Below are 27,482 nucleotides of genomic sequence, written 5' to 3' on the forward strand. Positions count from 1 at the left end.
TGTCACACCAAACATAACCGTGTTAAAAGTAATGTTGTTTCCTGTTCAGTCTACAGTTATTTTCTCCAAGAAAAAAAATTCCATCTACACAAGATACCTTCAGTCACCTTTCTGCCCCCGAATCGGCAGCTATTACTCACATGCAATTTGAAGCCTAACGCGAGAGTCCCTAGTAAGACTGTTACAGTTTTTTCTGTTCAGTAATTTGACTTCCAGTCACGTTCCTGCTAGTCCCATCCACGAGAAGAGGGCAGCTCAACCATTAGACATCAAGGCTGCTCCTCAAAATATATCAAATGCTGTGCTTGAAACTTTGTTGTTTGGGCGAGGCGGGACATTAAAAAGCTCACCAACATACTGGTTTAAAACGTTCACCTGTCTGGTCAGGATAGCCGATAAATATCAGGCATCAAACTGGGGTTGTCTAGCCAAATTCTAACCTCAATACCTTGGATCACCCCAGAGAATATTTGAGAAATATTAAAAGGTATATTGATATCACTAATGCATGGGTAAGTGGTTTACAGAGGCCTGCATAAAGCACGGCAGCGCCAGCTGACTGACAGAAGGGGTGAAAATGCATCATACAGATTGCAGCACAGTATAGTGAACTATATACACCGCTGAACAAAATGCCAACACTGATCCCAAGAGTATGAAGCAACATGAGGTGACCAAGATAAACGTCTAGCATCATTAGACAATTTTAGCTGGGCCGTTACACAGAAGGGACAAGTATATTTATTGTGTGCTCTTACACACTACTGCAGCATGCACTGAATACATCAGAACAGTTTTTTCCCCCCTTTCAATTAATCACAGATTAAAAATACAAACAGTCTAAATACTTAGACAATTTATGTTCCTCAATCATTTTATATGGTAAATATCAAATTAGATATCAGGTTGCTGAACAGCAAGTTTAGACACCTAATTAATGATTTACTAAAAAGGTACAACTGCACCCCAGACTTTATTATTTAAAAGCAGGAAACCCAGGTCACGCCTAGCTCTCAGATTGTGATTTGTACAACATTTTTTTATTCATTCATGGGATGTAGGCGTCACTGGCAAGGCCGGCATTTATTGCCCATCCTTAATTGTCCTCGAGAAGGAGGGGCCGCCATTTGACAACTGAGTGTCTCGCTTGGCCATTTGAGGGCAGTTAAGAGTCAACCACATTGCTGTGGGTTTGGAGTCACATATAGGCCAGACTAGGCAAGGGCAGCAGATTTCCTTCCCTAAAGATGGGTTTTTACAACAATCCTGTAGTTTTATGGTCACGATTATTGATACTAGCTTTTTATTCCAGATTTATTGAATTAACTGATTTAAATTCCCCAACTGCCGTGGTGGGATTTGAACTCGTTTCTCTGGATCATTAGTCCAGACCGTGGGATTACTGGTCCAGTAACATAACCGCTATTCACTAGATTGATTCCTGGGATGAGAGGGTTGTCTTATGAGGAGAGATTGAGTAGATTGGGCCGATACTCTCTGGAGTTTAGAACAATGAGGGGCGATTTCATTGAAACATATCAGATTCTGAGGGGGATTGACAGGGTAGATGCAGGGAGGATGTTTCCTCCGTGCTGGGGAGTCTAGAACCAGGGGTCACAGTCTCAGGATAAGGGGTCGGCCATTTAGGACTGAGATGAGGAGGAATTTCTTCACTCAGAGGGTGGCGAATCTTTGGAATTCTCTGCCCCAGAGGGCTGTGGATGCTGAGTCGTTGAGTATATTCAAGGCTGAGATCGATAGATTTTTGCACTCTAGGGGAATCGAGGGATATGGGGATCGGGCGGGAAAGTGGAGTTGAGGTCGAAGATCAGCCGTGATCTTATTGAATGGCAGAGCAAGACACCTGCTCCTAATTCTTATGTTCTAATACTTTTAGCATAAAATTAAAAGAAAATTGTTACATTTAGTAATCTAAATTAAATAGTACATAAGCAAAGCAGTGGTTCTAATAATTAAATTCACCGTTTATATAAAATATATAGTTTCCTCAAACTGCAGAATATAAATCAATCAATAAAGCTGAGATGGGAGCTCCACTAAGCAGGTTAATGGATTAATAAAACATACTGTCCCAATCAGGAGAATGGTTGAAAGAAAGACTTGCATTTCTAAGGCGCCTTTCACGGCCACCGGATATCCCAAAGTGCTTCACAGCCAATGAAGTACTTTTGGAGTCGTCACTGTTGTAATATAGGAAATGTCAACCTACAAAGCTTGGAAAATTGCCCCTCTTCCCCTAGAAAATGATCGGTCAACCCAAAAAACAACTTGCATTTGTACAGCATCTTTAACAAGGCGCTACACAGGAGCGTTATCAAACAAAATTTGAAAGTAAAGACTTGTATTTGTACAGTTCCATTCACAACCTCAGGACGTCCCAAAGCGCTTTACAGCCAATGAATTACTTTTTGAAGTGTAGTCACTGTTGTAATGTGGGAAACACAGCAGCCAGTTTGCACATAACAAGCTCCCACAAACAGTAATGTGAAAATGAGCAGATAATCTGTGTTAGTGATGTTAATTGAGGGAGAACCCCCTGCCTTGGGATCTTTTATGCCACCTGAGAGAACAGACAGGGTCTTGGTTTAACATCTCATCCGAAAGACGGCACCTCCGACAGTGCGGCGCTCCCTCAGTACCGCCCCTCCGACAGTGCGGCGCTCCCTCAGTACTGCCCCTCCGACAGTGCGGCGCTCCCTCGGTACTGCCCCTCCGACAGTGCGGCGCTCCCTCAGTACTGCCCCTCCGACAGCGCGGCGCTCCCTCAGTACTGCCCCTCAGACAGTGCGGCGCTCCCTCAGTACTGCCCCTTCTGGTGTCAGCTGTGGCTCAATGGGCATCACCCTCACCCAAGTCAGGAGGTTGTGGGTTCAAGTCCCACTCCAGAGACTGGAGCACAAAAATCTAGGCTGACACTCCCAGTGCAGTACTGAGGGAGCGCCGCACTGTCGGAGGGGCAGTACTGAGGGAGCGCCGCACTGTCGGAGGGGCAGTACTGAGGGAGCGCCGCACTGTCGGAGGGGCAGTACTGAGGGAGTGCCGCACTGTCGGAGGGGCAGTACTGAGGGAGCGCCGCACTGTCGGAGGGGCAGTACTGAGGGAGTGCCGCACTGTCGGAGGGGCAGTACTGAGGGAGCGCCGCAGTGTCGGAGGTGCCGTCTTTCGGCTGGGTCATTAAACCGAGACCCGTCTACTCGCTCATAAAAGATCTCATGACACTATTTGGAAGAAGAGCAGGGGAGTTATCCCCGGTGTCCTGGTGCAATATTTATCCCTCAATCAACATCACTAAAACAGATTATCTGGTCATTATCACATTGCTGTGTGTGGGAGCTTGCTGTGCGCAAATTGGCTGCTGCGTTTCCCACATTACAACAGTGACTACACTTCAAAAAGTACTTCATTGGCAGTAAAGCGCTTTGGGACGTCTGGTGGTCGTGAAAGGCGCTATAGAAATGCAAGTCTTTCTTCAGTGCACTGAGTGAGCCCGCGGCCCGCTGCCGGACGGTGAAGGATGTGGGGTCCCGGGGGTCGGCCGCTCCCCCACCCGGGGAGACACTCACCAGCTCCCGCTGCTCCTCTTCCTCCCTCACCCGAGGACGATAGGCCGCAGGTCCCCCTACCCCTCCCCGGGAGGGTCGCTCAGTGGGTGGGGGAGCCGCCGCCGCCGCCGCCGCTCACTCGGCCCGCAGGCTGAAGCGACATGAAGACGCGGAGGGAGGGCCGGGCCCGAGGCCTGGGGCTGGGGCCGGAGCCGGAGCCGCCTCGGTCACACACTGTCCGCCGGCCTGTGTCGATCTCCGGGTCCGGGACGCTCGCTCTCTCTCTCTCGCTGTCCCTCAGGCGGCCCCCGCGCCCGCCATCACACACCGCCGTTACCCTGGACGCTGGGAGGGCGGGAACCGGAAACTCCCTCAGCTCTCCGCACCCACGCTTCCGGCCCCCCCCGTCCGTCCAATCAGCGGCCGCCACTCAAGCTCCACCCACTCCCCGCCCCACACACAGAAAAATCCAACGTGCTTTATGTAAATTGTTTTCCAATGGGCGGCACCCAGGGATTTACTTTGACTCACCGAGCGGCGGGACCCAATTGAAATTATATCAACGCTGGAGCAAAGTGATGTCAACCAGATGACATCATTGCTCCATGCAATGGGTCTGCGCATGCTCGGTTGGTACGTGACGCCAGAGTGGCGCAGTCGCCGGGTGATGACGTGAGACGCCGGTGGCACAAAATGGCGGCGGTGGTGTTGAGCGAGGCGGAGAAAGTTTATGTGATGCACGGAGTGCAGGTAGGTACTGTCCCTCCGACAGTGCGGCACTCCCTCAGTACTGTCCCTCCGACAGTGCGGCACTCCCTCAGCACTGTCCCTCCGACAGTGCGGGGCTCCCTCAGTACTGCCCCTCCGACAGTGCGGCACTCCCTCAGTACTGCCCCTCCGACAGTGCGGCGCTCCCTCAGTACTGTCCCTCCGACAGTGCGGCACTCCCTCAGCACTGCCCCTCCGACAGTGCAGCGATCCCTCAGCACTGCCCCTCCGACAGTGCAGCGATCCCTCAGTACTGCCCCTCCGACAGTGCGGCGCTCCCTCAGTACTGCCCCTCCGACAGTGCGGCACTCCCTCAGTACTGCCCCTCCGACAGTGCGGCACTCCTTCAGTACTGCCCCTCCGACAGTGCGGTGCTCCCTCAGTACTGCCCCTCCGACAGTGCGGTGCTCCCTCAGTACTGCCCCTCTGACAGTGCGGCACTCCCTCAGCACTGCCCCTCCGACAGTGCAGCGATCCCTCAGCACTGCCCCTCCGACAGTGCAGCGATCCCTCAGTACCGTCCCTCCGACAGTGCGGCACTCCCTCAGTACTGTCCCTCCGACAGTGCGGCACTCCCTCAGTACTGCCCCTCTGAAAGTGCAGCACTCCCTCAGTGCGGTACTCCCTCAGTACTGCCCCTCCGACAGTGCGGCACTCCCTCAGTACCGCCCCTCTGACAGTACAGCGCTCCCTCAGTACTGCCCCTCCGACAGTGCGGCGCTCCCTCAGTACTGCCCCTCCGACAGTGCGGCGCTCCCTCAGTACTGCCCCTCCGACAGTGCGGCACTCCCTCAGTACTGCCTCTCCGACAGTGCGGCGCTCCCTCAGTACTGCCCCTCCGACAGTGCGGCACTCCCTCAGTACTGCCTCTCCGACAGTGCGGCGCTCCCTCAGTACCGCCCCTCCGACAGTGCGGCGCTCCCTCAGTACTGCCCCTCCGACAGTGCGGCACTCCCTCAGTACTGCCTCTCCGACAGTGCGGCGCTCCCTCAGTACTGCCCCTCCGACAGTGCGGCACTCCCTCAGTACTGCCTCTCCGACAGTGCGGCACTCCCTCAGTACTGCCTCTCCGACAGTGCGGCGCTCCCTCAGTACTGCCCCTCCGACAGTGCGGCACTCCCTCAGTACCGCCCCTCCGACAGTGCGGCACTCCCTCAGTACTGCCTCTCCGACAGTGCGGCGCTCCCTCAGTACTGCCCCTCCGACAGTGCGGCGCTCCCTCACTACTGCACTGGAGTGTCAGTCTAGATTTTTGTGCTCCAGTCTCTGGAGTGGGACTTACATAACATAAGAATTAGGAGCAGGAGTCGGCCATGTGGCCCCTCGAGCCTGCTCTGCCATTCAATAAGATCATGGCTGATTCAGGCCAACATCCCCAGCATCGAAGCACTGACCACACTTGATCAGCTCCGCTGGGCAGGGCCACATTGTCTGCTTGCCAGACACGAGACTCCCAAACCAAGCGCTCTACTCAGAACTCCTTCACGGCAAATGAGCCAAAGGTGGGCAGAGGAAACGTCACAAGGACACCCTCAAAGCCTCCCTGATAAAGTGCAACATCCCCACTGACACCTGGGAGTCCCTGGCCAAAGACCACCCTAAGTGGAGGAAGTGCATCCGGGAGGGCACTGAGCACCTCGAGTCTCATCGCCGAGAGCATGCAGAAACCAAGCGCAGGCAGCGGAAGGAGCGTGCGGCAAACCAATCCCACCCTCCCCTTCCCTCAACCATTGTCTGTCCCACCTGTGACAGAGACTGTAATTCCCGTATTGGACTGTTCAGCCATCTAAGGACTCGAGTTGAAGCAAGTCTTTCTCGATTCCGAGGGACTGCCGATGATAATGATGGCTGATTCAGAGGTGTGAGGGCTACCCACTGAGCCACAGCTGACAGACATTTGGGCTGTGAAATGTGGTCAAAGAAGTAGGTGTTAAAGAGGAGAGAGGGGTTTGCAGAGGGAATTCCAGAGCAGCTAAAGGCACAGTCACCAACGGTGGAGCGATTAAATCTGCAGCGTTAACTTTGTTCTCTCCGCAGATGCTGACTAGCACTTCCTCCTTTTATTACATTCTACCACTTGACTGATCATAAATCTCACTCATAACGGCCTCTGCTTGTTCTGATTTAGTCACCGGTCCATAGCAGTGTCTTCTCCTGTAGCCGGTCTTTAGTTCGCATCTCAGGAAATCTAGCAATGGAAACAGAAGAGCTCTCAGTTATCCCATTGACTTTATCACATCTTTCAGGAACATCTGTGTTTTGGGTACATTAGTTGCTTTTAAGTATAGTCATTGACTGAATAAGAATTCTAATGCTCTCCTGATTGCCCTCTCATATTTCATCCTCCATAAACTTGAACTCCTCCAAAACTCTGCTGCCCACATTCTAACTCTCACCAAGTCCCTCTCACCCATCACCCCCCTGTGTTCGCTGACCAATGTTGGCTCCCAGTTAAGTAACGCCTCGATTTTAAAATTCTCATCCATTTTTTTTCACATCTCCCTGGCCTCACCCCTCCCTATCTCTGTAATCTCCTCAAGACCCACAACCCCTCGAGATATCTGCACTCCTCCAATCCTGGCCTCTTGCTCATTCTTGATTTTAATCGCTCCGCCACTTGCGGCTGTGCCTTCAGCTGTGTGGCCCCCTGGCTCTGGAATTCCTTCCATAAACCCTTCCACCTCTCTTTTAAGATGCTCCTTAAAACCTACCTCTTTGAGCAAGCTTTTAGTCACCAGTCCTAATATCTCCTTTTGTGGCTCGGTGTCAAATTTTGGGCTGAGATGAGATTTGGCCAAAGTGGACTGGAAACGGCTACTTGATGGTAAATCAGTGTCATAGCAGTCGGAGGCATTCAAGGAGGAGATCCAGAGGGTACAGTTCCCTTTTTAAAAAAAAAGGTTGGGGCTAACAAATATAGAGCCCCCTGAATATCAAGGGACATACAGGGTAAGATAAAGAAAAAAAGGGAAGCTTATGGCGGATACTGAGGACTCAATACTGCAGAAACTAGAGGAGTATAAGAAGTGCAGGGATGCAATTGTAAAAGATATCCGGAAAGCAAAGAGAGAGCATGAAAGAATGTTGGCAAGTAAAATTGGGGAAAACCCAAGGATGTTTTATAAATACATTCAAGAAGATAACTAGAGAAAGAGTGCAGTCAATTAGAGACCATAAAGGAAATCTGCGTGTGGAGGATTCTTAATGAATAATTTGCATCTGTTTTCACATACGAGGGGTGATGCAGACTTTGCAATGAGGGAGAATGTGTGAAATATTAGCCGAGGTAAACATAGTGAGAGAGGAAGTATTAAAGTACTTAGCAGCTATGAAAGTGGATAAGTCCCCAAACCTGGATGAAATGTATCCCAGGCTGTTAAGAGAAGCAAAAGAGGAAATAGCAGAGGCTCTGACCATCATTTTCCAATCCTCTTTGGCTACAGGTGCAGTGCCAGAGGACTGGAGGACTGCTAATGTTGTGCCTTTGTTTAAAAAGGGAGAAAGGGATAGACTGAGTAATTACAGGCCAGTCAGCCTAACCGTGGTGGTGAGAAAATTATTGAAAAATATCCTGAGGGACAGGATAAATCTTCATTTGGAAAGTCCTGGATTAATCAAGGACAGTCAGCACGGATTTGTTAAGGGAAGGTCGTGTCTGATTAACCTGATTGAATTTTTCGGGGAGGTAACCAGGAGGGTCGATGAGGGCAGTGTGTACGATGTAGTGTATATAGATTTTAGCAAAGGTTTTGATAAGGTCCCACATGGCAGACTGGTCACGAAAGTAAAAGCCCATGGGATCCAGGGCAAAGTGGCAAGTTGGATCAAAAATTGGCTCAGAGGCAGGAAGCAAAGTGTAATGGTTGATGGGAAGGTTTTGTGACTAGAAGACTGTATCCAGTAGGGTTTCGCAGGGCTCAGTGCTGGGTCCCTGGCTTTGTGTGGTATATGTCAATGACTCTGACTTAAATGTAGGGAGTATGATTAAGAAGTTTGCAGATGATACTAAAATCGGCCGTGTGATTGATAATGAAGAAGAAAGCTGCGGACTGCAGGAAGATATCAATGAACTGGTCAGGTGGGCAGAACAGTGGCAAATGGAATTCAATCCGGAGAAGTGTGAGGTAATGCATTTGGGGAGGGCTAACAAGGCATGGGAATACACGTTAAATGGTAGGACACTGAGAAGTGTAGAGGAACAAAGGGACCTTGGAGTACAGGTCCACAGATCCCTGAAGGTAGGAGGCCAGGTAGATAAGGTGGTTAAGAAGGCAGACAGAATACTTGCCTTTAGTTGAGGCATGGAATACAAGACCAAGGAGGTTATGCTTGAACTGTATAAAACGCTGGTTAGGCCGCAGCTGGAGTACTGCGTGCAGTTCTGGTCACCGCATTACAGGAAAGATATGATTTGCATTGGAAAGGGTGCAGAGGAGAGTTACAAGAATGTTGCCCGGACTGGAGAATTTTAGCGATGAGGATAGATTGGAAATGCTGGGTCTGTTTTCTTGGAACAGAGGAGACTAAGGGGAGACCTGATTGAGGTGTATAAAATTATGAGGGGCCTGGATAGAGTGGATAAGAAGCACCTGTTTCTCTTGGCAGAGGGGTCAAAAACCAGTGGGCATAGACTTAGAGTAATTGTGGGAGAAGTATAGAGGCGATATGAGGGGAAATATCTTCACCCAGAGGGTGGTGGGGGTCTGGAACTCACTGCCTGAAAGGGTGGTAGAGGCAGAAACCCTCACCACATTTAAAAAGTACCTGGATGTGCACCTGAAGTGCCGTAACCTACAGGGCTACGGACCGAGAGCTGGAAAGTGGGATTAGGCTGGGTAGCTCTTTGTCGGCCGGCGCGGACACGATGGGCCGAATGGCCTCCTTCTGTGCTGTAAATTTCTAAGATTCTATGATAACGTTCCTGTAAAGTGCTTTGGGATGTTTGACTACATTAAGTAATGTGCTATATAAATACAAGATGCTGTGGGTTAAAGCCCCACTCTTAAGATTTGAGCATATCGTTTAGGATGACACTTCAGTGTGGTACTCAGGAATGTTCCATTGTTCGATGTATGTCACTAAAGGCGAGAGACATTAAACCGAGAATTTTCTGCCTGGGATGTTTTCTATTGATCCTGCAGCCTTGGATCTTTAGCTGCCATCATGCGCAGCTTGTAGCCGGTCGGTATTTTTGGATAGTTGCAGATTTAAAGATTAAAAAGGAATGAAATGGGAGGGCAGTTGCGTGTGTAAGTTTAGTTTTCATCAGGACTGTCCTTGTAGATCTCCAGCAGTGTAACGAAGGCAGCTCTGCTGCTGCTGGCACTGGGGCTTTCAAAGTGTCCCAGGCTACAGGGATGGAGCAAACAGCAAAAAACATTCTAAATGTAGCTTTCATGGACAAACATAATCTGACACGTTTAAATAAATATATATATATCATCATAGGCAGTCCCTCGAAATCGACTTGCTTCCACTCTAAAAGTGAGTTCTCAGGTGACTGAACAGTCCAATACGGGAATTACAGTCTCTGCCACAGGTGGGACAGACAGTGGTTGAGGGAAGGGGAGGGTGGGACTGGTTTGCCGCACGCTCCTTCCGCTGCCTGCGCTTGGTTTCTGCATGCTCTCGGCGACGAGACTCGAGGTGCTCAGCGCCCTCCCGGATGCTCTTCCTCCACTTAGGGCGGTCTTTGGCCAGGGACTCCCAGGTGTCGGTGGGGATGTTGCACTTTATCAGGGAGGCTTTGAGGGTGTCCTTGTAACATTTCCTCTGCCCACCTGGGGCTCGCTTGCTGTGTAGGAGATCCGAGTAGAGCGCTTGCTTTGGGAGCTGGTCGAGTGTGGTCATTGCTTCAATGCTGGGGATGTTAGCTGATCGAGAACGCTAACGTTGGTGCGTCTGTCCCCCCAGGGGATTTGCAGGATCTTGGGGAGACATCGTTGGTGGTATTTCTCCAGCGATTTTATTATATATAATATAGAAATAGATATATATTTATAATGTGTTATGTATATATATTATCAGTCACCTTAAATCTGTGTCCTCTGGTTCCCAACCCTTCCACCAATGGGAACAGTTTCTCTCTCTCTACTCTGTCCAGACCCCTCATGATTTTGAACACCTCGATCGAATCTCCTCTCAACCTTCTCTGCTCCGAGTAGAACAACCCCAAAGTTACTGTCTCCTGTTTCTGTTCTGTAGGATGATCTGCGAATTGATGGCCGTGGCTGTGAAGATTACAGACATATTGAAATAGAGACAGATGTGGTGTCAAACACAAGTGGATCTGCGAGAGTGAAGATTGTAAGGACTGCGCGGTGCTGCCTTTCTGTGTAATTGAAGCAATCTTTTGCAAATACTTTAGTTGAATTTCAATTGTGATTTATTTTGCCCCCACTAAATGAGCTAGCTGTTCTTAAACAGGAGGATTTTCAACGCTATTAATGGCGTTTAATTTATCTGCAAAAGTGTAGAGTTGTAGTCTATTATAATTCTGCCTTTTTAAAGATAAAAGAAGTTGTTTATCCTGGAAGGGATATTGGATGTTTTAATTAAAATACAGTCCACACCAATGTTCCCAGTAATATTATTGGGTGCACTGTCCCTTTAACTGGCAGCACGACCCACTCAAATTCTCGCCCATGTGCGATTATTTCCATTGTTAAGCTTCCTGCATGGGATCCCCCCCCCCCCCCCCAGAACACGCAGCTTAACGGGAGCATTGGTCCCCACCACTAGTGTCCGCACTAAGCATGGACCGCCTCCTATATCGGGGAAATGACGCTGGCCATTTGCCATTATTGTCATCATAGGCAGTCCCTCGGAATCAAGGAAGACTTGCTTCTATTCTTAAAATGAGTCCTTAGGTGGCTGAACAGTCCAATACGAGAGCCACAGTCCCTGTCACAGGTGGGACAGACAGTGGTTGAGGGAAAGGGAGGGTGGGACTGGTTTGCCGCACGCTCCTTCCGCTGCCTGCGCGTGGTTTCTGCATGCTCTCGGCGACGAGACTCGAGGTGCTCAGCGCCCTCCCGGATGCTCTTCCTCCACTTAGGGCGGTCTTTGGCCAGGGGCTTCCAGGTGTCGGTGGGGATGTTGCATTTTTATCAGGGAGGCTTTGAGGGTGTCCTTGTAACGTTTCCTCTGCCCATCTTTGGCGTGGGAGTCAATTACACGGGCGTCGCGTACAACTTGTGAAGTGTGCCGACTATTTCAGGCACTTTGATAAGTTGCTGATTGCGTATTTACCAATATAAAAGGCTGTGCAAAGTCTTCGATCCGCTGCTTGGCCCTCGTTATAAAGTGCAGTTACCCCAGTGATGGGATTCAGGATGTAGCAGAGGCAAGCTGCTGAGTGAGAATTCCTGCTCGTTTAAATATGTGCGTCCACCGTGTATAGCCGGCAAATCACCCACGCCCCAGTGTTCCCCCCCTAATTTTATTTGGGTACACGGTCCCTTTAACAGGCATGCGCAAAATCTCCCATTCAAAAGCCAGTAAGCGGCCAGCGTGGGATCTCCAGACACACGTCTGGCCGCGTAGCTTCGTGGGAACGTTGCCATGTGCCCTCGCTAAGCAGTGGCGACCATTGTTACAATTGAGCATTTCACGTTTGTGAATTCAGAAGATAGTACATAGTTACAGCAGGCCTGCATGCAGTAACATGTACAGCGGGACCTGGGGGTACTTGTGCATGAAACACAAAAGGTTAGTCTGCAGGTACAGCAAGTGATCAGGAAGGCAAATAGAATCTTGGCCTTTATTGCAAAGGGGATGGAGTATAAAAGCAGGGAAGTCTTGCTACAGTTATACAGGGTATTGGTGAGGCCACACCTGGAATACTGCGTGCATATTTATGAAAGGATATACTTGCTTTGGAGGCAGTTCAGAGAAGGTTCACTAGGTTGATCCCAGGGATGAGGGGGTTGACTTATGAGGAAAGGTTGAGTAGGTTGGGCCTCTACTCATTGGAATTCAGAAGAATGAGAGGTGATCTTATCGAAATGTATAAGATTATGAGGGGGCTTGACAAGGTGGATGCAGAGAGGATGTTTCCACTGATGGGGGAGACTAGAACTAGATCTTAGAATAAGCGGCCGCCCATTTAAAACTGAGATGAGAGATTTATTTTCTCAGAGGGTTGTAAATCTGTGGAATTCGCTGCCTCAGAGAGCTGTGGAAGCTGGGTCATTGAATAAATTTAAGACAGAGATAGACAGTTTCTTAACCGATAAGGGGTTATGGGGAGCGGGCAGGGAAGTGGAGCTGAGTTCATGATCAGATCAGCTATGATCGGATTAAATGGCGGAGCAGGCTCGAGGGGCCGTATGGCCGACTCCTGCTCCTATTTCTTATGTTCTTATGGCTGTGGGCTTATTGATATAAAATCACTGAAATAAACATGGAATCGTAGAATTTACGGCCGACAAAGAGCTACCCAGCCTAATCCCACTTTCCAGCTCTGGGTCCGTAGCCCTATAGGTTACGGCACTTCAGGTGCACATCCAAGTACTTTTTAAATGTGGTGAGGGTTTCTGCCTCTACCACCCTTTCAGGCAGTGAGTTCTAGACCCCCACCACCCTCTGGATGAAGACATTTCCCCTCAAATCCCCTCTAAACCTCCCCCCAATTACTTTAAATCTCTGCCCCCTGATTGTTGACCCCTCTGCGAAAAGAAACAGGTCCATCCTATCCACTCTTATTTAGGCCCCTCGTAATTTTATACACCTCAATTAAGTCTCCCCCTCCCCTCAGCCTCCTCTGTTCCAAAGAAAAAAACCTCAGCCGATGCAATCTTTCCTCACCTCTAAAATTCTCCAGTCCTGGCAACATCCTGGTAAATCTCCCCTGTACCCTCTCCAGTGCAACATCCTGGTAAATCTCCTCTGTACCCTCTCCAGTGCAACATCCTGGTAAATCTCCTCTGTGCCCTCTCCAGTGCAACATCCTGGTAAATCTCCTCTGTACCCTCTCCAGTGCAACATCCTGGTAAATCTCCTCTGTACCCTCTCCAGTGCAACATCCTGGTAAATCTCCTCTGTACCCTCTCCAGTGCAACATCCTGGTAAATCTCCTTTGTACCCTCTCCAGTGCAACATCCTGGTAAATCTCCTCTGTACCCTCTCCAGTGCAACATCCTGGTAAATCTCCTCTGTACCCTCTCCAGTGCAACATCCTGGTAAATCCCCTCTGTACCCTCTCCAATGCAACATCCTGGTAAATTTCCTCTGTACCCTCTCCAGTGCAACATCCTGGTAAATCTCCTCTGTGCCCTCTCCAGTGCAACATCCTGGTAAATCTCCTCTGTACCCTCTCTCTTCCCTTTTGTTTGCAGTCTTTTCACTGAAAAGTTTTAAAATTTTTGATCTTACAAATAGATCATACAGTAAATAACTAATCCGTATCTATGCTTGCCAATAGATTTTATGTAAAGCAGGTCACATTAGATCTTTAGAAAGTGTATTCATTGAAAGTCTCCCTACGTACAAAGCCAGTGTGGCACTTGATGGTGATTGCATATGCATACGAGTTCCAAAGACAATTGCAGGGAATTCTGAGACAACCTTGGAAGTGCAGCCAGGCATTATGGGAGTTGGCATATTTGATTTTTGACACAGACAACAGTATAATCGCACGTGGACCAGTAATCTGTGATGGTTATGTCTGACCCACTGTGGCTTCTCAAGCGGCAAGAGTTGCTTGGGTTTAGAAGAATGAGGTGTGATCTCATTGAAACATAGAAGATTCTGAGGGGGACTGACAGGGTAACATAGAAACATAGAAAATAGGTGCAGGAGTAGGCCATTTGGCCCTTCGAGCCTGCACCGCCATTCAGTAAGATCATGGCTGATCATTCACCTCAGTACCCCTTTCCTGCTTTCTCTCCATACCCCTTGATCCCTTTAGCCGTAAGGGCCACATCTAACTCCCTCTTGAATATATCCAATGAACTGGCCTCAACAGCTCTCTGCGATAGGGAATTCCACAGGTTAACAACTCTCTGAGTGAAGAAGTTTCTCCTCATCTCAGTCCTAAATAGCTTACCCCTTATCCTTAGATTATGTTCCCTGGTTCTGGACTTCCCCAACATCGGGAACATTCTTCCTGCATCGAGCCTGTCCAGTCCCATCAGAATTTTATATGTTTCTATGAGATCCCCTCTCATCCTTCTAAACTCCAATGAAAACAGGCCAAGTCGATCCAGTCTCTCCTCATATGTCAGTCCTGCCATCCCGGGAATCAGCCTGGTGAACCTTCGCTGCACTCCCTCAATAGCAAAACCGTCCTTCCTCAGATTAGGAGACCAAAACTGAACGCAATATTCCAGATGAGGCCTCACTAAGGCCCTGTACAACTGCAGTAAGACCTCCCTGCTCCTATACTGAGAGGATGTTTCCCCCGGGCTGGAGAGTCTAGAACCAGGGGTCACAGTCTCAAGATAAGGGGTCGGCCATTTAGGACTGAGATGAGGAAGAATTTCTTCACTCAGAGGGTGGTGAATCTTTGGAATTCTCTGCCCCAGAGGGCTGTGGATGCTGAGTCATTGAGTATATTCAAGGCTGAGATCGATAGATTTTTGGGCTCTCGGGGAATCGAGGGATATGGGGATCGGGCGGGAAAGTGGAGTTGAGGTAGAAGATCAGCCATGATCTTATTGAATGGCGGAGCAGGCTCGAGGGGCCGAATGGCCGACTCCTGCTCCTAATTCTTATGTTAAGAGAGGCGCTCACCTTGCTTAGAAAGCGGAAGTCTGTATAGCAGCCAGTGATGCAGATTCCCTCCAATACAGAAATAAATTCAACAGAGAATTTTCCCCAAATTGCAGTTTAGAGACCATTTTAAAACAGTCAGAAAGATATGGTACATGTGCTCAATAAAATATTTAAACCCAGAACCGCTTTGATTTGGAGATTTATTCCACATCATGTCATGTGGAACTATTTTTGTTCCCTGTTTGAGCAGAGCAGGGCAAACTTCGCCTTCAAGCTCAATAACAACTCTACTCTTTATTTGGACACTGGAGAAAACTATGGTTGAAATGACCACAACTGCTCAGCCACCAAAGAGCAGGCCACTGAACCAATTGTAACAGCTCCTTCATTCTGCCAGGACAGTGAGGGTAGACCTAATCTTGTGCTGCTTTGAGTAAATGTCCCAGTTTCTATTACATTCCAGCATGCCACAACACCTTAATTGGCAGGAAGTCTGTCATAAGAACATAAGAAATAGGAGCAGGAGTAGGCCATACGGCCCCTCGGGTCTGCTCCAGCATTTGATACGACCTTGGTTGATCTGGTCATGGACTCGGGTCCACTTCCCCGCCCTTTCCCCATAACCCCTTATCCCCTTATCGGTTAAGAAACTGTCTATCTCTGTCTCAAATTTATTCAATGTCCCAACTTCCACAGCTCTCTGAGGCAGCGAATTCCACAGATTTACAACCCTCTGAGAAAATAAATTTCTCCTCATCTCAATTTTAAATGGGCGGCTCTTATTCTAAGATCATGCCCCCTAGTTCTAGTCTCCTCCATCAGTGGAAACATCCTCTCTGCATCCACCTTGTCAAGCCCCCTCATAATCTTATACATTTCGATCAGATCACACCTCATTCTTCTGAACTCCAATGAGTAGAGGCCCAACCTCCTCAACCTTTCCTCATTACACAACCCACTCATGCATATTTTGTTTCACAGTGATGAATGTTGAAAATTCAGTAAGATTAACACCAATTGTTACTCCTCCTGAGAAAGAATGAAGAAGAGTGAGGTACATTGGAGAACTGAGGGATATGGGGATCGGGCGGGAAAGTGGAGTTGAGGTTGAAGATCAGCCGTGATCTTATTGAATGGCGGAGCAGGCTCGAGGGGCCGAATGGCCGACTCCTCCTAATTCTTTGTTATTATGGTTGAAACATGCAAAATTCTTAGGGCTTGACAGGGTAGATGCAGGGAGGATGTTTCCTCTGGCTGGGGAGTCTAGAACCAGGGGTCACAGTCTCAGAATAAGGGGTTGGCCATTTAGGACTGAGATGAGGAGAAATTTCTTCACTCAGAGGGTGGTGAATCTTTGGAATTCTCTGCCCCAGAGAGCTGTGGAGGCTTAGACTTTGAGTATATTCAAGACAGAGATCGATAGATTTTTAGATATTAAGGGAATTGAGGGATATGGGGATCGGGCAGGAAAGTGTTGAGGTCGAAGATCAGCCAAGATTTCATTGAATCGAGGGGCCGAACGGCCTGCTCCTAATTCTTATGTTCGTCAACAGCCACAAAAAAACCCCACAAATTCCACAATTGGTTTTATTCAGAAAAGCGATGAAAGAGCTGATTCAAAGGCATTAATCTAATTTCAGAAGTATGCTGTTTGTAATGTATTTGCTTCATGGATTCTTTACTTAATAGCGATGTGTTGCTGTGAATTCTTAAGAACTAGTTGGTCTATTAGCAAAAGGTTTAACAATCACACGACACATTACCAGTTCATCCACCAGGCTCACAACCACCTGCCTCATCGTGGATCCCCCGAACCCAACTGGCTGGGGTTTTATTGAGTCTTGTGAACATCACGTGACTGGCTAAGCCCCTCCCAACTCAACAGCTCGACAAACTGGTGAGTGTGCTCACTGGCACACATTACACTGTTAGAAAGATCTGCTCTGAATAATTAGGAGCAGGCTATTCGGCCCCTAGAATACTGCGTGCAGTTTTGTTTTCCATATTTATGAAAGGATATATTTGCTTTGGAGGCAGTTCATAGAAACATAGAAACATAGAAAATAGGTGCAGGAGCAGGCCATTCAGCCCTTCTAGCCTGCACCGCCATTCAACGAGTTCATGGCTGAACATGAAACTTCAGTACCCACTTCCTGCTTTCACGCCATACCCCTTGATCCCCCGAGTACTAAGGACTTCATCTAACTCCCTTTTGAATATATTTAGTGAATTGGCCTCAACTACTTCCTGTGGTAGAGAATTCCACAGGTTCACCACTCTCTGGGTGAAGAAGTTTCTCCTTATCTCGGTCCTAAATGGCTTACCCCTTATCCTTAGACTGTGACCCCTGGTTCTGGACTTCCCCAACATTGGGAACATTCTTCCTGCATCCAACCTGTCCAAACCCGTCAGAATTTTAAACGTTTCTATGAGGTCCCCTCTCACTCTTCTGAACTCCAGTGAATACAAGCCCAGTTGATTCAGTCTTTCTTGATAGGTCAGTCCCACCATCCCGGGAATCAGTCTGGTGAATCTTCGCTGCACTCCCTCAACAGCAAGTATGTCCTTCCTCAAGTTAGGAGACCAAAACTGTACACAATACTCCAGGTGTGGCCTCACCAAGGCCCTGTACAACTGTAGCAACACCTCCCTGCCCCTGTACTCAAATCCCCTCGCTATGAAGGCCAACATGCCATTTGCTTTCTTAACCGCCTGCTGTACCTGCATGCCAACCTTCAATGACTGATGTACCATGACACCCAGGTCTCGTTGCACCTTCCCTTTTCCTAATCTGTCACCATTCAGATAATAGTCTGTCTCTCTGTTTTTACCACCAAAGTGGATAACCTCACATTTATCCACATTATACTTCATCTGCCACGCATTTGCCCACTCACCTAACCTATCCAAGTCACTCTGTAGCCTCATAGCATCCTCCTCACAGCTCACACTGCCACCCAACTTAGTGTCATCCGCAAATTTGGAGATACTACATTTAATCCCTTCGTCTAAATCATTAATGTATAATGTAAACAGCTGGGGCCCCAGCACAGAACCCTGCGGTACCCCACTAGTCACTGCCTGCCATTCCGAAAAGTACCCATTTACTCCTACTCTTTGCTTCCTGTCTGACAACCAGTTCTCAATCCACGTCAGCACACTACCCCCAATCCCATGTGCTTTAACTTTGCACATTAATCTCCTGTGTGGGACCTTGTCGAAAGCCTTCTGAAAGTCCAAATATACCACATCAACTGGTACTCCTTTGTCCACTTTATTGGAAACATCCTCAAAAAATTCCAGAAGATTTGTCAAGCATGATCTCCCTTTTACAAATCCATGCTGACTTGGACCTATCATGTCACCATTTTCCAAATGCGCTGCTATGACATCCTTAATAATTGATTCCATCATTTTACCCACTACTGAGGTCAGGCTGACCGGTCTATAATTCCCTGCTTTCTCTCTCCCTCCTTTTTTAAAAAGTGGGGTTACATTGGCTACCCTCCACTCGATAGGAACTGATCCAGAGTCAATGGAATGTTGGAAAATGACTGTCAATGCATCCGCTATTTCCAAGGCCACCTCCTTAAGTAGTCTGGGATGCAGTCCATCAGGCCCTGGGGATTTATCGGCCTTCAATCCCATCAATTTCCCCAACACAATTTCCCGACTAATAAAGATTTCCCTCAGTTCCTCCTCTTTAATAGACCCTCTGACCACTTTTATATCCGGAAGGTTGTTTGTGTCCTCCTTAGTGAATACTGAACCAAAGTACTTGTTCAATTGGTCTGCCATTTCTTTGTTCCCCGTTATGACTTCCCCTGATTCTGACTGCAGGGGACCTACGTTTGTTTTTACTAACCTCTTTCTCTTTACATACCTATAGAAACTTTTGCAATCCGCCTTAATGTTCCCTGCAAGCTTCTTCTCGTACTCCATTTTCCCTGCCCTAATCAAACCCTTTGTCCTCCTCTGCTGAGTTCTAAATTTCTCCCAGTCCTCAGGTTCGCTGCTATTTCTGGCCAATTTGTATGCCACTTCCTTGGCTTTAATACTATCCCTGATTTCCCTAGATAGCCACGGTTGAGCCACCTTCCCTTTTTTATTTTTACGCCAGACAGGAATGTACAATTGTTGTAATTCATCCATGCGTTCTCTAAATGTCTGCCATTGCCCATCCACAGTCAACCCCTTAAGTATCATTAGCCAATCTATCTTAGCCAATTCATGCCTCATACCTTCAAAGTTACCCTTCTTTAAGTTCTGGACCATGGTCTCTGAATTAACTGTTTCATTCTCCATCCTAATGCAGAATTCCACCATATTATGGTCACTCTTCCCCAAGGGGCCTCGCACAATGAGATTGCTAATTAATCCCCTCTCATTACACAACACCCAGTCTAAGATGGCCTCCCCCCTAGTTGGTTCCTCGACATATTGGTCTAGAAAACCATCCCTTATGCATTCCAGGAAATCCTCCTCCACCGTATTGCTTCCAGTTTGGCTAGCCCAATCTATGTGCATATTAAAGTCACCCATTATAACTGCTGCACCTTTATTGCATGCACTCCTAATTTCCTGTTTGATGCCCTCCCCAACATCACTACTACTGTTTGGAGGTCTGTACACAACTCCCACTAACGATTTTTGCCCTTTAGTGTTCTGCAGCTCCACCCATATAGATTCCACATCATCCAAGCTAATGTCTTTCCTAACTATTGCATTAATCTCCTCTTTAACCAGTAATGCTACCCCACCTCCTTTTCCTTTTATTCTATCCTTCCTGAATGTTGAATACCCCTGGATGTTGAGTTCCCAGCCCTGATCATCCTGGAGCCACGTCTCCGTAATCCCAATCACATCATATTTGTTAACATCTATTTGCACAATTAATTCATCCACCTTATTGCGGATACTCCTTGCATTAAGACACAAAGCCTTCAGGCTTGTTTTTTTAACACCCTTTGTCCTTTTAGAATTTTGCTGTACAGTGGCCCTTTTTGTTCTTTGCCTTGGGTTTCTCTGCCCTCCACTTTTCCTCATCTCCTTTCTGTCTTTTGCTTTTGCTTCCTTTTTGTCTCCCTCTGTCTCCCTGTATAGGTTCCCATCCCCCTGCAATATTAGTTTAACTCCTCCCCAACAGCACTAGCAAACACTCCCCCTAGGACATTGGTTCCGGACCTGCCCAGGTGCAGACCGTCCGGTTTGTACTGGTCCCACCTCCCCCAGAACCGGTTCCAATGCCCCAAGAATTTGAATCCCTCCCTGCTGCACCACTGCTCAAGCCATGTATTCATCTGCGCTATCCTGCGATTCCTACTCTGACTAGCACGTGGCACTGGTAGCAATCCCGAGATTACTACTTTTGAGGTCCTACTTTTTAATTTAGCTCCCAACTCCTTAAATTCTTTTCGTAGGACCTCATCCCTTTTTTTACCGATGTCGTTGGTACCAATGTGCACCACGACAACTGGCTGTTCTCCCTCCCATTTCAGAATGTCCTGCACCCGCTCCGAGACATCCTTGACCCTTGCACCAGGGAGGCAACATACCATCCTGGAGTCTCGGTTGCGTCCGCAGAAACGCCTATCTATTCCCCTCACCATCGAATCCCCTATCACTATCGCGCTCCCACTCTTTTTCCTGCCCTCCTTTGCAGCAGAGCCACCTACGGTGCCATGAACTTGGCTGCTGCTGCCCTCCCCTGATGAGTCATCCTCCCCAACAGTACTCAAAGCAGTGTATCTGTTTTGCAGGGGGATGACCACAGGGGACTCCTGCACTATCTTTCTTGCACTGCTCTTCCTGTTGGTCTTCCATTCCATATCTGGCTGTGGACCCTTCTCCTGCGGTAAGACCAACTCACTACACGTGATACTCACGTCATTCTCAGCATCGTGGATGCTCCAGAGTGAATCCACCTTCAGCTCCAATTCTGCAACGCGGACCGTCAAGAGCTCGAGGCGGATACACTTCCCACACACGTAGTCGTCAGGGACACCGGAAGTGTCCCCGAGTTCCCACATGGTACAGGAGGAGCATATCACATGACTGAGCTCTCCTGCCATGTCTTAACCTTAGATACCCTTAAATTGGTAATAACAATGTTATAGTTCACTTACTGATATAAAAAATAAAAGAAAAGCTACTCACCCAACAGTTCAGAGAAGGTTCACGAGGTTGATTCTGGAGATGAGGGGGTTGACTTATGAGGAAAGGTTGAATAGGTTGGGCCTCTACTCATTGGAATTCAGAAGAATGAAAGGTGATCTTATCGAAACGTATAAGATTATGAGGGGGCTTGATAAGGTGGATGTAGAGAGGATGTTTCCACTGATGTAGGAGACTAGAACTAGGGGGCATAATTTAGAATAAGGGGCCACCCATTTAAAACTGAGATGAAGAGCAATTTCTTCTCTGAGGGTTGTAAATCTGTGGAATTCGCTGCCTCAGAGAGCTGTGGAGGCTGGGATATTGAATAAATTTAAGACTGAGATAGACAGTTTCTTAACCGATAAAGGAATAAGGAGTTATGGGGAGCGGGTACGGAAGTGGACCCGAGTCCATGATCAGATCAGCCATGATCGTATTGAATGGCGGAGCAGGCTCGAGGTGCCGAATGGCCGACTCCTGCTCCTATTTCCTACGTTCTTATGTTCTTATACTTGAATTGAAGTGTTCATGGTGAGCAGTGTGGTTTAGATAGCTCGGGTTTCATTTGTGTTCTGGGCGAAGCGATCAACCTGATGGGAGATTGATTTAACATCTTGTTTCACCAAGTGTTGAAGCTTGAAAGATGATGTCTGGAGAACCGGGAAGGAGCAAGAGAGAAGTTAGTAACCACCTTGTGTCTCTCTCACAGGGTCACACAGGTATTCTCGTGGGCATCAAAGCTGAAATGGGAATGCCCAAACTGGAAAGGCCCAACGAAGGCTTTTTGGAATTCTTTGTGGACTGGTAAGATGCACGTCAAATAAAAGTTTGAAGGGGATAAAGTGGGATTAGCATTGGGTGTCAGGGTCAGCTCCGTAGTCATCCACCTCATTAAATAAGGAACCGTTTGAAAACATATGATGGTGGGGGGGGCGAAAGATCCTGGTTAATGAATAAAGGGTTGAGAAGAATTAAGCAGACCTTGCATTATACAGTGCAATATACATGATTTAAAAAAAAAAATTCATTCACGAGATGTGGGTGTCGCTGGCAAGGCCGGCATTTATTGCCCATCCCTAATAGCCCTCGCGAAGGTGGTGGTGAGCCGCCTTGAACTTCCACAGTCCGTGTGGTGAAGGTTTTTCATAGCAGTTTGGTACAACCGAGTGTCTCGCTGGGCCATTTCAGAGGGCAGTTGAGCGCCAACCACATTGCTGTGGGTCTGGAGTCACATATCGGCCAGACCGGGTAAGGGCGGCAGATTTCCTTCCCTAAAGGGACATTACTGAACCAGTTGGGTTTTTACGACAATCCGGTAGTTTCATGGTCACCATCACTGATACTGGCTTTTTATTCCAGATTTATTTAATTAACTGAATTTAAATTCCCCATCATCTCCCGATCACTAGTCCAGCCCTTTAGATTACTAGTCCACAAAACCACAATACTACCGTACCCAGATTATTTCCACAAATAAACCACTGGATGGCGCTAGTGGAGCACATTCAAAACTTGGTTTGTTTGTCAAGTGAGACTAACTCAAGGAAAACAAAAAAATCAGCTGAAGCTGTTTTCTTGCATCTGTTTTTAAATGCGGCTCAGTGGGTAACACCCTCGCCTCTGGGTCAGAAGGTTGTGGGTTCAAGTCCCACTCCAGAGACTTGAGCACAAAAATCTAGGCTGACACTCCCAGTGCAGTGCTGAGGGAGCGCCGCACTGTCGGAGGGGCAGTGCTGAGGGAGCGCCGCACTGTCGGAGGGGCAGTGCTGAGGGAGCGCCGCACTGTCGGAGGGGCAGTGCTGAGGGAGCGCCGCACTGTGGAGGGGCGGTGCTGAGGGAGCGCCGCACTGTCGGAGGGGCGGTGCTGAGGGAGCGCCGCACTGTCGGAGGTGCCGTCTATCGGATGTGATGTTAAACCGAGGCACCGTCTGCTCTCTCAGATGGACATAAAAGATCCCATGGCACTATTTTGAAGAAGAGCAGGGGAGTTCTCCCCGGTGTCCTGGGGCCAATATTTATCCCTCAATCAACATCACTAAAACAGATTATCTGGTCATTATCACATTGCTGTGTGTGGGAGCTTGCTGTGCACAATTTGGCTGCTGTGTTTTGTACATTACAACAGTGACTACACTCCATAAAATGCTTCGTTGGCTGTAAAGCACTTTGGGACATTCTGAGGTCGTGAAAGGCGCTATAGAAATGCATGTCTTTTTTTGTCACCGTTAGTTCTGCCAATGCAACCCCTGAGTTTGAAGGACGTGGAGGAGATGACCTTGGCACCGAAATCGCCAATACCCTGTACCGAGTGTTCGATAACAGCAGTAGTTTGGAGCTAAAAGCACTGTGTATCTCTCCCAGAGACCACTGTTGGATCCTCTATGTAGATGTACTGGTAGGTTTTCATCAGAAAGCATTAAGATCCATTTTACAAAACCATGTAGTGAAGGATTACTTCATCCCCTCCGTGGTAATTACCTCAACTATTTGCCTATCATTTTAACGTAAAATATGTTGAAATCCAGCCCTTGCTGCAGTATTTGTCCAATCTGAACAAAACAATAGTGTATAGCATCAAATGTACCTTTTGTCATTGGTGTAAGTACATTTCTGTGAGGGTGGAGTATAATGTTTCGAGCCGCGATTCTGCCTGCACAGTCATTGTTTCACTTCCGTGTTGAATATATATAGTGGGATTTTTTTTTTGTCTTCTAGAAATGTTTCCTAATGCCAAACATAACTAATCTGGAACCCTTGCACTGTACACAGGAAGTCCCGGTTAAATTTCATGCACTGTTTACAATGGGTACCTGCCAATGTTCCCACTAACATTGTTCAGGGCCACCCGGCCCCTTTAACGGGCGGCGTGGCCTATTTCAAAATTCCGCCCAAGGCGGTGTTTCCCTTCAAAGGCCGGTGAGTCGGCTGCACGGGATCTCCAGAGCACTGCGCAGCTTAAAGGTAACATTGGTTCCTGTCCAAATGCAACTTAGTGTCAGCTGTGACTCAGTGGGTCTCTCTCACTCTCTCTCACTCTCTCACTCTCTCTCACTCTCTCTCACTCTCTCTCTCACTCTCTCACTCTCTCACTCTCTCACTCTCTCACTCTCTCACTCTCTCACTCTCTCACTCTCTCACTCTCTCACTCTCTCACTCTCTCACTCTCTCACTCTCTCACTCTCTCACTCTCTCACTCTCTCACTCTCTCACTCTCTCACTCTCTCACTCTCTCACTCTCTCACTCTCTCACTCTCTCACTCTCTCACTCTTATTTTCTTGAGTCAGAAGGTTGTGGGTTCAAGTTCCACTCCAGGGACTTGAGCACAAATATCTAGGCTGATACTCCAGTGCAGTGCTGAGGGAGTGCTGCACTGTTGGAGGGGCAGTACTGAGGGAGCATCGCACTGTCGGAGGGGCAGTACTGAGGGAGCGCCGCACTATCGGAGGGTCAGTACTGAGGGAGCGCCGCACTGTCTGAGGTGCCGTCTTTCAGATGAGACGTTAAACCGAGGCCCTGTCTGCTCTCTCAGGTGGATGTAAAAGATCCCATGACACTATTTCGAAGAAGAGCAGGGGAGTTCTCCCCGGTGTCCTGGGACCAATATTTATCTCTCAATCAACATCATTAAAACAGATTATCTGGTTATTATCACATTGCTGTGTGTGGGAACTTGCTGTGCGCAAATTAGCTGCCGCGTTTCCCACATTACAACAGTGACTACACTCCAAAAAGTACTTCATTGGCTGTAAAGCGCTTTGGGACGTCCGGTGGTCGTGAAAGGCGCTATGTAAATGCAAGTCTTTTTCTTTACAGACACAGCACAATTCGAGACACAATCGAAATGTTACATCTAATGCCATTTGCAATAATTTAGCTCATCTAGCTGTTTGTCTAAGTAGAAAATATTTGCCGTAAAACAGGCCAAGACATTCTAAAATATATACAGTATAATGTTTTTAATATAGTGCAGTGCACCAAGAAATTATCTGAAAAGTGACCACGCAGTAACCAAGGGCTCTATGCAACAATGAGTATAGAAACATAGAAAATAGGTGCAGGAGTAGGCCATTCAGCCCTTCTAGCCTGCACCGCCATTCAATGAGTTCATGGCTGAACATGAAACTTCAGTACCCCCTTCCTGCTTTCTCACCATACCCCTTGATCCCCCGAGTAGTAAGGACTTCATCTAACTCCTTTTTGAATATATTTAGTGAATTGGCCTCAACTACTTTCTGTGGTAGAGAATTCCACAGGTTCACCACTCTCTGGGTGAAGAAGTTTCTCCTCATCTCGGTCCTAAATGGCTTGCCCCTTATCCTTAGACTGTGACCCCTGGTTCTGGACTTCCCCAACATTGGGAACATTCTTCCTGCATCTAACCTGTCTAAACCCGTCAGAATTTTAAACGTTTCTGAGGTCCCCTCTCATTCTTCTGAACTCCAGTGAATACAAACCCAGTTGATCCAGTCTTTCTTGATAGGTTTAACATCTCATCTGAAAGACGGCACCTCAGACAGTGCGGCGCTCCCTCAGTACTGCCCCTCCGACAGTGCGGCGCTCCCTCAGCACTGCCCCTCCGACAGTGCGGCGCTCCCTCAGTACTGCCTCTCCGACAGTGCGGCACTCCCTCAGTACTGCCCCTCCGACAGTGCGGCACTCCCTCAGTACTGCCCCTCCAACAGTGCAGCGCTTCCTCAGCACTGCACTGGAGTATCAGCCTAGATATTTGTGCTCAAGTCACTGGAGTGGAACTTGAACCCACAACCTTCTGACTCAAGAAAATAAATGCTGAGAAAGCATTAAATGTTGGTGTTCAGAGATCTGGGTGTCCTCGTACAAGAGGCACAGTTAGCATGGCGGTACAGCAAGCAATTAAGCTGGCAAATGGCATATTGGCTTTTATTGCAAGGGGGTTGGAGTACAAGAGTAAGGAGGTCTTACTACAGTTGTACAGGGCCCTGGGATTATATACAGTAGACACCTCAAAACGCTGGGGAAGTACCACCAATGCTGCCTCCGCAAGATCCTGCAAATCCATTGGCAGGACAGACGCACCAACGTTAGTGTTCTCGCTCAGGCCAAAATCCCCAGCATCGAAGCACTGACCGCGCTTGACCAGCTCTGCTGGTCGGGCCACATTGTCCGCAAGCCCCGACACGAGACTCCCAAAGCAAGCGCTCTACTCGGAGCTTGGCAAGCAAGCCCCAGGTGGGCAAAGGAAACGTTTCAAGGACACCCTCAAAGCCTCCCTGATAAAGCGCAACATCCCCACCGACACCTGGGAGTCCCTGGCCAAAGACCGCCCTAAGTGGAGGAAGAGCATCCGGGAGGGCGCTGAGCACCTCGAGTCTCGTCGCCGAGAGCATGCAGAAAGCAAGCGCAGGCAGCGGAAGGAGCGTGCGGCAAACCAGTCCCACCCACCCTTTCCCTCAACCACTGTCTGTCCCACCTGTGACAGAGACTGTAATTCCAGTATTGGACTGTTCAGGCACCTGAGAACTCACTTTTAGAGTGGAAGCAAGTCTTCCTCGATTCCGAGGGACTGCTTATGATGATGATACATGAACACAAATTCAAATGCAGTCTAAGGGGGAGTATGCGATGTGCTCTATAACTACACACTCACATAGCAGCCTTGGTCACATTGCCCACGTTGTCATTATTGAAGGATTTGCCTTGAGCTGTGAGGAGGACACAGCCTGCAAAGGGATGTAGACAGGTTAAGTGAGTGGGCAGTAAAGTGGCAGATGGAGTACAGTGTGAGGTTATTCACGTTGGTCGGCAGAATAAAAAAGCAGTATTTTTTTTTTAAATGCTGAGAAAGCATTAAATGTTGGTGTTCAGAGAGATCTGGGTGTCCTCGTACAGGAGGCACAGTTAGCATGGAGGTACAGCAAGCAATAAAGCAGGCAAATGGCATATTGGCTTTTATTGTAAGGTGGTTGGAGTACAAGAATAAGGAGGTCTTACTGCAGTTTTACAGGGCCCTGGTGAAACCACACCTGTGCACAGTCTTGGGTCTCCATATCTGAGAAAAGACATACTCACCTTAGAGACGGTGCAACGAAGGTTCACCAGATTGATCCCTGGGGCGGGAGGGTTGTCCTATGAGGAGAGATTGAGTAAATTGGGCGGACACTCTCTGGAGTTTAGAAGAATGAGAGGTGATCTCATTGAAACATAAGATTCTGAGGGGGATTGACAGGGTAGATGCTGAGAGGATGTTTCCCCCGGGCTGGATAGCCGAGAACCAGGGGTCACAGTCTCAGGATAAGGGG

General features: G+C 48.2%; 2 protein-coding genes across 3 annotated transcripts in view; one reads left to right on the forward strand and one right to left on the reverse strand.

Annotated features, from left to right (window-relative positions):
* The window catches only part of LOC139264209 (palmitoyltransferase ZDHHC3), a 47,967-nt gene extending 44,018 nt beyond the window's left edge, over positions 1-3,949 (reverse strand). The window contains exon 1 of one of the 2 annotated variants that reach the window (XM_070880315.1): positions 3,585-3,949. The gene's annotated coding sequence lies outside the window, so the exon portion shown is untranslated. The remainder of the gene's footprint in view (positions 1-3,584) is intronic. The other variant, XM_070880316.1, reaches the window with a different exon arrangement.
* A 269-nt stretch (positions 3,950-4,218) lies between these two features.
* The window catches only part of exosc7 (exosome component 7), a 37,330-nt gene continuing 14,066 nt past the window's right edge, over positions 4,219-27,482 (forward strand). Inside the window, exons 1-4 of the mRNA XM_070879773.1 lie at positions 4,219-4,313; positions 10,536-10,637; positions 21,913-22,007; positions 23,433-23,598. Coding sequence (XP_070735874.1) covers positions 4,257-4,313; positions 10,536-10,637; positions 21,913-22,007; positions 23,433-23,598 — 420 coding nt within the window. The 5' untranslated portion in view covers positions 4,219-4,256. The remainder of the gene's footprint in view (positions 4,314-10,535; positions 10,638-21,912; positions 22,008-23,432; positions 23,599-27,482) is intronic.

This window comes from Pristiophorus japonicus, chromosome 5 (genome assembly GCF_044704955.1).
Source record: "Pristiophorus japonicus isolate sPriJap1 chromosome 5, sPriJap1.hap1, whole genome shotgun sequence".
Taxonomy (NCBI): domain Eukaryota; kingdom Metazoa; phylum Chordata; class Chondrichthyes; family Pristiophoridae; genus Pristiophorus; species Pristiophorus japonicus.